Source organism: Phaseolus vulgaris, chromosome 11 (genome assembly GCF_051622355.1).
Source record: "Phaseolus vulgaris cultivar YP4 chromosome 11, ASM5162235v1, whole genome shotgun sequence".
NCBI classification, from domain to species: Eukaryota; Viridiplantae; Streptophyta; class Magnoliopsida; order Fabales; family Fabaceae; genus Phaseolus; species Phaseolus vulgaris.
In genome coordinates this window covers 35,703,576-35,714,884 of record NC_143508.1, presented here as the reverse complement: position 1 = coordinate 35,714,884, position 11,309 = coordinate 35,703,576, and the positions used below count along the sequence as shown (strand labels likewise).

Here is an 11,309-nt window from a genome sequence, read left to right as displayed (position 1 = left end):
CAAGGTTCGCCACTTGTACCAAGATCACTCCAAACACTCAAAGAAAGAAATTTCCCCCCTCAGCAAAGGTCTTTCTTGTAGATGAAAAACTCTCAAATGAAAAAGGTCAAAGCCTTCAACACTTGCTCAAAGTAAAACCAACACAAAACTTAAGGAAAAGAAATAAAAGACAAACAAGAAAAGTTAAACCAAATTTGAAAAAGAGATTATGACAAAACTTGAAAAGGAAGACAAGCAAGAAAAGGCACACAAAAAGACTCTAAGATACTTACTAAACTTTTAACAATGAAACTTTTTCTTTTAGAAAATGCTAATGCAAAAGGATAAAAAATTCCACAATGGTTGAAATCAATTAGCCAATCAAGTTGAATCCATATTTGGAAAATTTGTTTTTTTGTAATTGATACCCAAAGTTGCGTTTTCATTTCTCTTTTGTTGTTTTTGTTTTTACTAGACTTGAATTATGGAAATGAAATGTCCATAGTTGTCATCATGCATATTTTCCAATAACTTCCAATTTCCACAAAAAAAAATGTTGGGATTCAATATAATTGAACACTTGAAATCTTATGTTTGGAACTTTAAATCTACTTCTACTAAAAACAAGTTTCTAATTACTTCTCAATCTTTCAAAATTAAAAGCAAAGTAAGTGGAATCAAAACAAGGACTCCTAGAACACTAATGAACATAGGACTCAAAGCAAAAGGCAAGATCAATAAAAGACATAAAGAGAAACATATCCAAAAGCGAAATAATGCTATGAATATAAAATGGCCGAAATTTTTTTTTGCAAGAAATAAAGGGATGGAAAATAAAATGCAAGAAAATAAAGACAATAATTTAAAGGTACTTGAATTTAAAGGTACTTGAATTTAAAGACAAGAAATTAAAGGTACTTGAATGTAAAGAAAAGTAAAAGTGTCAAATCAACTCAAGCAAATTAAGCATAAGAACCTAAGCTCTGATAACCACATGATGTGAGTTGATTTTAGGATTGTTCATTTTATGGTGTTACACATTACTTAGATTGAGATTTTAGGAATTTAAGAGTGAAGACCTTAGGAAAATCCCCACTAGACATTAACTTAACCAAGTGGTTAAGTAGATGTGAAGGTTCATTTCACAAAGGCAAAAGGAAAAGACAATTATAAGGTGAAAATGATGCTAGAAGGTGTGAAATTAAAGAACAAGAAAAAAAAACAAAATAGAATTGTCGAATGGAAACAAGGAAAACCAAACAAGAACATGATACAAAGAGTAAAAATGGAATGACAATAGAAGAATAGATGAATGAAGGAGAAAGCTTATGTGATGGATTTGAGAAGTAGAACACGCCACTTGGAGTGTGATTGGCCTCCAAGATAAGTGAAGATAGCCGCCACTTGAGAGCTCTCAATACTCACAAGATAAGACCTAAATGCTAAGAGGAATTCAAACCTCACTAACACTTCACACAATTTGTGCAGAGTAACTCTTCTTCTATTAATTTCAACTTGTAAATACAATGAGGGAGGCCTCTTATTTATAATATGAGGAGCCTTGGAGAACAAGTAGTGAGGGTAAGAAGGGAAGAGGGAAATGTGGTGCGGCCTAGGTTATTGACTAAGGTTAATGTTGCACAATCATCCTATAGTTCTAGATGCTAGGTTAAGCTTTCTCCCTTACAAGGCTTCATGAGCTAAAAAACTAGGCACACACCCTTATTTGTACTAAAAGACATTTACTCTATTGAAATTACAAATAGGGAAACCAATTGATGCTCAACACCCAAAGTCTGTGCTCTGCTCCTAGTAATCCTTTGAGGTATGGTGGATGTTGAGGTCATGGGTTGGGCCTGGTCAGTAGGCGCCTTCTCTCCGAGGTCCTCATCAAGAAGCTAGGGCTGAGCAAGAACGATTACGAGTAGAAGCCCGAGCTGACCAATAACGCCTTCGAGAGGAAACACAGTTGAGTCATGCTCATCTTATGGCAGAGGTTGAGGCCTCTCGAATAAATATGGAGGAGCACGCGTAAGCCGATGAGGAGTTGTGCAAGCCAATCAGGAGTTGCGCAAGACCAAGGAGGAGCTACGGAGGAGCTTGCACTGACAGGGCCGACGTCCCACCTGGGAACGTTCTCTAGACTTATCATCAAGAGATGACCCCAAGCCATTCTCTCACATATCATTGAAGAGCCTGTGCCACCCCATTATAGCACAACCAAGATCGTATTTTTCTCCGGGGTGGAAAACCCCAAGACTCATCTAAAGGCGTTTAGGGCTCAAATGATCATCTCTGGGGTTAGATGCAATCCGATGTAAGATGATCATGGGTACCTTCACGGGAACAACTCTGTAGTGGTTCATTGGAATCCTGGATGGTCACATTACCTTTTTCCCTCGGTTCTCTAAAATGTTTAAGGAACAATTCTCGGTGAATAAGGTCAACCCTTCACGATTGTATGATCTTTTCCATGTCAAACAGAGGGAAGGGGAGTTGCTTAAAGAATACTTTAATAGATTATGCGCAGTCTCAGTAAGACTTCAAACTCAGGATGAAGAGATGGTGGTCATTGCTTTCGTGCAAGGGATGACAGCAAGCTCGTTCACCGATTCATTGATCAGGTATCTGACGGAGATGTTAGCCGAGGTGTGTGAAAGAGCTACAACCCATATCGAGGTCGAGGAGGCCATGCTGAGGAAAAATGGCAGCTCACGTTTGAAACAACCCAAGTACAAGGAGAACAATCGAGATCGTTCTATCAGGAGCAGTGAAGTATCCATCGAGAAAAGAGCGGACCAAAGGTACGTCCCATATGTCGCCAAGAAGGATGAACCTAAGGCAAAGGCCATGGAAGAGACAACTATCAGACCTAAATTTCAGATATCCTGCAAAGAACTCATAGGCATGCCCAGAGTGTCAGACAAATTGAAGTTTCCCCAAAAGACAGACCGGTTTTTGGGGTCACCAAGGGATATTTGATGTGAGTTTCACCGAGCTTATAAACATGGAATCGAGCGATGCATCACCCTAAGTTACCAGCTGGCAAACTTAGTCAAAGAGGGTTTCTTTACAGAATATCTCGAGGTCAGCCAAGAAAGGTCGAAGGTGGAAACCACATCCTCGAAGCAAAAGCACGAAGCTCCATTCCTTGGAGAGTTAAGCACCATCACTGGAGTATTCTCTGGAGGGTGTAGCTCAGCCTCTAAGCACAAACGTTATGTCCGAGCGGTAATGTGTCTATATGAAAGGGTGCTCGACCGATCTACCAAGCTTTCCCTTTGTTTCATAAGGGCCGACTTGGAGGATGTGTTTCCCGATGAAGACTATCCAGTGGTGATATCTATTATCATCGTAAGGCGTAAGGTGAATAGAGTCCTAATTGATCAAGGGAGCTCAGTAGATGTAATGTTCTGGAGAACTTTTACCAATTTGCAAATATCCCCTCACCAATTAAAGCCATATGATGGTTGTCTAGTTGGTTTCATAGGCAACCAGGTGGAGGTGTGAGGATATGTCAAATTGAGGACGACCTTTGCTGATACAAAAGTGTGGCCATGACGATTACCATCAAGTACATTGTCGTCAACGTGTCTTCTGCATACAACCTGCTCCTGGGCCGACCATCCTTGAATAGGCTAGGCATAATGGCCTCAACCACCCACATGAAGATGAAGTTGCCTTTGGCTAAAGGGAAGGTCATTATGATAAAGGTCGATCAGAAGATGGCATGAAAGTGCTACAAAAGCAGTTTGACAAAGCGTAGGGGAACCTACGTAGTCACCATCCAAGAAGGAGAGTCAAGATGGATAGTAGAGGCAGACATCAGTGATGAAAGACAACGTGGGCCTACTGGAGAGGTTTGAGAGAGGGAGATAAATGGGAAGAAATTCAAGCTCGGCACCTCGCTGTGTAAAGAGTCAGAGGATAAAATAGCTGACGTCATCTCGGAGAATATGCACTTGATGATGAGCCTGATGAGAAGACTTCATTCTCATCCCAAGCTATGTAGGCCCTTTTTCACTTTCCCTTCTTTTCTTTGTAGCTTGACTTCTTTTCCTTGCTTTCTTTATTTGGGCAGTCTTCCTTTATGTTCCCTTGCTCACCACAACCAAAATAAGTATAACTATTGGAATTAAAATCATTGGATTTTTTTGTTTCCATACCTTTCTTTGTTGGTGTCTTTGTTGGTGTCCTACACAATCTGGTTTCTCTTACAAGATGAACAACCAAATGTACCATGATATCAATCACGAATAGCCACCGGTAGTAACTGTTGCATTAGAATGTGACAATCATGTAGCTAATTAGTTTCAAATCATTCATAGATAGAATAATCTTAACATTTGAAGAGTAGCCTTGTGGTACGTTAACACCTTTAAGACATTCACAAAAACTTGTTTTCTCTTTCTTCGACGAAGTGTAACATGCTGCAGGCAAGTATGTACATTTACCAACTTCTCGCGGTGCCAATTCCTTTCGTATATTCATCTTAATCAAATTCATACATGCATTTACACCATCCTTTATTTTGCCTTTAATGTTCTGAAGTGTTCCTATTAAACTGTCACACACATTCTTTTCTACGTGCATTACATCTATACAGTGTTTGACATCTAACTTACACCAATGTGGAAGATAAAAAAAGATTGATCTCTTATTCGATATTTCATTCATAGTTTGCTTCTTCTTCATTGTTCCAAAATTCACATTAACATCATGTATTTGCATTTCATACACAAATTAAGAGGTAAGTTGTAAATCACTAACAAAACGGGCCATGAACTATGATTACTACTTAAATTTACAAAAAGATTCATTCCATCAGTTGCTTATCCAAGTCTTGACTTTCTTGATTCTTTTCCAAATTCAGGAAATTCTTTATCAATGTTCTTCCACTGCAAAGAGTCAGCTGGATGACGAAATAGTCCATCATATTTTCTATTCTTTGCATGTTACCTAAGGTTTTTAGTGTCATTTGTATTTGCAAACAAACACTTAAGCCTTGGAATTATTGGAAGATACCAAACGACCTTAGTAGGAGGACCTTCCTTTGTGAATTCATCAATTGCCGAAGGTCGGACACCTCCGGACTCAGAATTAGTGCATTCAATATGTAAAAACAATATCTATTATTTGAAAACTAAATTAAAATTGTCGAAGTTCGGACACTCCCGGACTCAAAATTAACGTGTTGAATACATACATATACTATTTATTACTAATCAACACATACATGCTGCTAATATATTGCTCCAAAATCTGCTATCCATGCATGATCATCGTATGTATATGAGGAAGTTGCACCGTGTGCTACATAAAAATCCTCTCTATGCATTGCTTGCAGTACAAACTCTGGTAATTTACTCTAAGTAACGTAGTGCTTCATGGTATTAATCTTTGTCTTGTGTTTCCTTTTCAGCTTCTCAATTTGCATCTTCAAATTTTCATTATCTTGTTGCACATCTTCAAAATTCTCCTGTAGAACATAAGATATATAATATTCAAGAAATTAATTAAAAACATGTTAAGACAGAATGAATCTTCAGAGATTGGATCAAATTAGAGTTTCTCAATGTTATTACAACCTTTATAAATTAGAACAAAAACATAGTGTACAGGTTTTGTTCTTCAGTTGCTAACTGCAAAGAAGAAGTTAGAAGATAAACTAGAAATAGAAATAAACAAAAGATAACTTACAAAACTGTTTTACTCTTTTTTTTTTAATTTACATTTTATTAAATATATTATTTTTAAAAAATATTTTTTAATTATAATTGGAGAACAACATAACATATTTATTAACATATTTTCGAATATAATTAAAATCGTCAAAGAAACTTAATAAGGGGAGAAAGAAATATAAATAATTTTGTATGAAGAAAAAATAAAAATGATTGAACGAAACAAACAATATGAAGAACGTGAAAAAAGATTTCAAGCAATGATGATTTTTTCTTTCAAAATTACCAAGGTCCTTGAGTTTACTATATTCAATCCTTCATCGGTAATGTTTAAAAAAGTTAAATAACTTCTTTTATTTTTTAAATTTACATTTTTAATCGTGATACATGTTTATATTTTGTAGGTTTCTAATAAAAAAAAGTGTGCCAATAAATTCTAGACATCAAGAGGACCATATGTGATTGTTAAAGAATATAGTATATGTGGAAATGGTTTTTCACGTATTTTTTTCTTTGTGAACAATATGTTATATTTTCATTTATAGTACTTCATACCATTATTCTTCTTATAAAGCTTCCTTATAGTTTTTTAACTCATATTTTGAGTTTGAATTTCAATGTGTTTACTTGATATGTTTTGGTATTTTACGAAGGTTCTAGACCCGTGTTATTTAACAATGGGTTTTGAAAAACTTTTCCTGGGGTTTAAAAACCGATAACCCTGGGTAAATGACTTAAATGAGATTTTAAGTAGGAGTGACAATGCGGGTTGGCTTGTCCCGCATAGGCCCACCTCGCGATTGGCCCGCAAAATGAGATTCGAGTTGATCCGCTCTGCGCAAGGAGTACGTGCTCATTTCACTAGTCTGTCCTACATAGAGGTAACCCACGAACCACCCTGCATAAGAAAATTTTTCATTTTTCAAAACTTAAAATTTTATAATTTATAAAAGAAGAAAAAAAAAAACTCATACTGTTGAAAACTTAAAATTTTATTCATGTTCCAATTCATTCAATTAAGATAAAAAAAAAAATATGAATTCAAGTATAAGGGTTATTAGAAAGCTTGATTAAAAATAATTAAAGTTTTGTTTTGTATCTATTTTTCCTATATATGTATATGAATTTATAAGAGTATCCTATCAACGTTTTGATACATAATATCTTAATGAAGGTGACTAATTTTTTAACTATTTTATTGAAATCTTTTCTTTATATTACTTTTTCATTAACAAATTTTAAATATAAGACTTTCCTTAAAACTAATTCCAGTATCACTCTTAATATTAACTCCTTTAGATGATTAAAATAAAATATTTCTTTTCTTAGTACATTAAATTCAATTTTTTAAAACTAAAATAAAAAAGAGGTCACACTGCAATAATGGAAGCAAAGTTTGCATAAATTATTGATTTTCGGATTGCTGAATCCGGAAGTCTAATTTCTATTACAGATTGGTGAATCCGAAATGATTTTTTTTCAATTATGGATTTCTGAATCCAGAATGCATATTTTGAATTATGGATTGGCGGATCCGGAATGGTTTTTTCAATTATGGATGTTTTGTATTTTTTTAATTTTGGATTAACACTATCATTCATGTACTACCGGAAGCATCAATCCGGGAGATTACTGGATGCGCCAATCCGAAAATTTACCAGAAGCGCCAATCCGAAAATTTACCGAATTTCATAATCTGGAATACAAAAGAAAATGTACAGTTTATATAGGGACAATTTTGTCTTTGCGCAACTTTGTGAGGGTGCAGGAAGAAAAATGTAGGGGTGCAGGAAGAAACTGCCTTTCACTAGTCCGTCCTGCATAAGAGGTAACCCACGGACCAGCCCACATAAGAAAATTTTTCATTTTTCAAAACTTAAAATTTCACAAATTATAAAAAAAACATTCATATTTTTGAAAACTTAAAATTTTATTCATGTTCCAATTCATTCAATTAAGATTAAAAAAATATGAGTTCAAGTGTAAGGGTTATTAGAAGGCTTGATTAAAAATAATTAAAGTTTTGTTTTGCATCTATTTTTCCTATATATGTATATGAATTTATAAGAGTATCCTATCAACGTTCTGATACATAATATCTTAATGAAGGTGACTAATTTTTTAACTATTTTATTGAAATCTTTTCTTTATATTACTTTTTTATTAACAAATTTTAAATATAAGACTTTCCTTAAAACTAATTCCAGTATCACTCTTAATATTAACTCCTATAGATGATTAAAATAAAATATTTCTTTTCTTAGTACATTAAATTCAATTTTTTAAAACTAAAATAAAAAAGAGGTCACACTGCAATAATGGGTGAGTGGGGTAAACTTTTTTTTTTTGCAGAAAAAATAAAATAATAATTTTTTTATTTATGCGAGTTAGTGGGTTCACCTGGTCTGTCCCGTTGTTGGTCCGCATGGGCTAAGAGTTATGCGGGACGGGCTAAGCGGGTCAGCGAGCTAGATTAGTGAGCCCATCCCACGTTTTTTGGTATCGGGCTACGGACTGGCTCGCATGACCCGACTCATGTTGTCATCCCTAGTTTTAACCCTTGGTAGTGTAAGAATAAACCCCTTTAAAATCATTTGTTTCTTATAGTGATATTTGCAAAATATGATATGATAGATTTTGAGAAGTTACTATGTACAACTAAAATTGATAATAAATACTTTGATTATGTTACTGTTAAAATTCTTAAAAGTTCATGTTCTTTAATATATAAATTATGAATTTGTGTGTTAATATAATTACTTTTTTAATTATAATTTATAGTTTTCGTTTTTTTAAATTAATTAAACTTATTTATGTAAATATGTGATTTTGAAAAAATAGAATTGTAAAAAGTGTTAAAATATGAAAATGGAATTTTAATTTCACATTTAATATACATTGACACTCAATATTGTTTAATATTAAGATAAAGAAAATTTTCATTTACATTTTTTGGTAAAATTTAAAAATAAAACTAAAGATAGAAATGAAATTGTAATTTCTCATTTGATATAGAATTCTACATACAATGTATTTTGTTTAATATTAAGAAAAAATCAGTTCATGTATGAAGAAGAGAAAAAACATCTCAATCAGATGTCATCTTAGGTAACTCATTCCACTTCCATACACGAAGCAAACCAGTGTCATCGCCAGTGAAGAAGAGTCCATCATGTCCTAACTCGAAAGATGCAATGTCTTTCTTAGCATATAAAAGACCCCTCTCTGAAAATCTATATATGAAAAGAACATGGTTAAGGAATGAAACAATGTTTAACAAAGTAATATGTAAAATTAGAGATAGAAGTAGAATTAAATTTTACTTACGATGGCAATTCATACATGCGTACTGAATTGTCTTTACAAGAGGAAAACAATATTGGCTTGCCTTTTGCATTAGGCATCCCAAAAAGTGAGACAATGCCCTGTATACAAAATGTATGAATTTAGTGAATTTATCAACTTCTTCATGATTATTATCAGTTTTTTTTTTTCATTCTAAAATGTACATACTACCAAATGATTAGGCATCTTACACTTTGTTCGGTGTGTGTATATACCACAGTCAGAGTTCCTTCTTCCATGCATGCCCAGATCTTAATTGTGCCATCAGATGAACTTGACAGCAAAAATTCGTCCCAACAAATAAGGGATGTGACTACATCATTATGTTCATTGAGTGTCATTGTACATTGTAATGTATCCATGTCCCAGACCTGAAGAAAACAAGGTAATAAGATTTGGACGGTAAATGATAATTGAATTGAAGAAAAATTGACATGATACAAGAGGAAACGAGTATCTCTGCATTAACTCACAACACACATACCTTTATGCTTTGGTCCATGGATCCGGAGTACAACATCTTGCGTCCAATAGTTAGGCAAACCACAGATTTAGTGTGACCAATTAGTGAGGCAACTAATTCAAAAGGAGACTTAACTTCAGAGCTTTCTCTCCAGGCAGTAATGACACCATCCTAAAATTTTAATAATTACATGATACATAAATTAATGAACACTAGAAACAAATGTTGAAAAGGCAAGAGTTTTGAAGTTAATGAAAGAAAAAAAATTGGCAGTGTAAGTAATTAGGACAAAAATGGTAGGGTAAAAGGTATAAAATGTTTATAAAGTTTAAGAATACTTAATCTAATAAACAAAAAAACTGATGTAGTTAACTAACTAGATAAAAATAAAAATATTAGGAAAATTTGACATAGATAAGATCGAAGTTTTGTGTGGATGATTACCTCTGCCCCGGCAAAAAGGATGTTGTTACCAACAGTCATGTGAAGGATCCTTCCTTTGGGTCCATCAAGAGTAAACTCCAAATTGGTCTTAGTATTCAAAGCCTTTACCACAAACACATCCATGTAAGAAGTTTTGTTATACTACTCCTATAATTAGAACATTATCATACATTTAAGATAAAAGAAGGACAAAAAAAAGTGTTTACCTTGATAACATTGTTCAAACCAACAAAAACCCATGGCCCCTCACTTATCAAAGAGTTAACTTGGGTGCCAAAATTTAGGACTTTAAGACATTGACCTGTATGGCAATCCCATATCCGAACGGTTCCATCGGTGCTTCCATAATAAAGTTTGTTGGTTCCAGCCAGAAGCGTAATTCCGGTGATAGCCTGATGTCCAAAAGTTGATCAAACCAATGTTGATTGAATTAATATTCTAAATGTATATTATCAAAATATATTTTATAATAGTGGTTTTAGAGTTATTACCTTTTTGTGTTGGTGAAGTTTTTTTAATGTGGAAAACCCATCACCTTGAAACCATGAATGTAAATGAGGGCATTGTTCACCGTACACACAGTTGTTGTTGGTCCAATATTTGCATATACTTGTAGATGATTTCTTAGACACCTTAACAACATTTGTCCCATCTCCTCTCTTTCTAACCAATTTTTTCTTGGGGTTATATTTGGAGGTATTATTAGAGGATGAATGAGATTTTTTTCCACAATATTTGCTTCTGGCATTAACATGTAATGAGGATGTTTCTCTGTGTAGAAATTTGCACGGATTTCTGTTGCATCTCCCCGCTCGCCAGTAGACACAAGTTGTCCCACCAATTTTCTTATCCATTCTGCTAAACTTTACATCCATAATACTCTACATTGCAATCATATCCCAAATCAGCTTATTCTTTTTACTACTTTATATTTATTAATTTTTTTACATATTAAGATCACATTTGTCTTAATTTACATCCTTCAATTTCATAATTAAAACAATTGCATATATAATTAATTTATCACCTATTTTTAAATCAATAGTTTGTACATTTGTCATGGTGTCTTTATAATGCTTATTTATAAATAAACAAATAGATAGATAGAATAAATGTATGAATTAAATAAATACACATACTAGATAAATAAATTAGATATATAGATGAGTGGATTAGATATAAGGAAATTTTTTAAAGTTCAGAGCTTGCTTTTAAAACAAATTCAAGTGATCGGCTTTTAAAAATAAATATAAAGTTAGTATTATGATAAAATTAGTTGTCAAATAATCGGGATGATTGAGTTAAGGAAATAACTTTTTTCATCAATTATAAACAAATAAATTGATGATATATTAGATATTTTGAAAAATGATAAGTGAATTTCTTTTTAAAGT

The 11,309-nt window shown here is 33.5% G+C and overlaps 1 protein-coding gene across 1 annotated transcript; it reads right to left on the bottom strand.

Annotated features, from left to right (window-relative positions):
• Positions 1-8,751: 8,751 nt before the first annotated feature.
• LOC137806104 (zinc finger CCCH domain-containing protein 48) lies at positions 8,752-10,790 on the bottom strand. Its single transcript, XM_068606059.2, has 7 exons — positions 10,407-10,790; positions 10,122-10,307; positions 9,916-10,017; positions 9,493-9,642; positions 9,200-9,379; positions 8,991-9,088; positions 8,752-8,896 (listed from the first exon to the last, which is right to left on the bottom strand). The coding sequence occupies exons 1-7, from the start codon at positions 10,788-10,790 to the stop codon at positions 8,752-8,754; spliced, it is 1,245 nt and encodes a 414-aa protein (XP_068462160.2).
• Between the last annotated feature and the right edge of the window lie 519 nt (positions 10,791-11,309).

Coding starts and splice junctions, on each gene's coding strand:
- LOC137806104 (XM_068606059.2), bottom strand. CDS start 10,790: ATGGATGTAAAGTTTAGCAGAATGGATAAGAAAATTGGTGGGACAACT. Junction 10,308..10,406: donor AACTTCACCAACACAAAAAG/GTAATAACTCTA, acceptor TTTGGACATCAG/GCTATCACCGGAATTACGCT. Junction 9,089..9,199: donor ATACACACACCGAACAAAGT/GTAAGATGCCTA, acceptor TTTTGTATACAG/GGCATTGTCTCACTTTTTGG.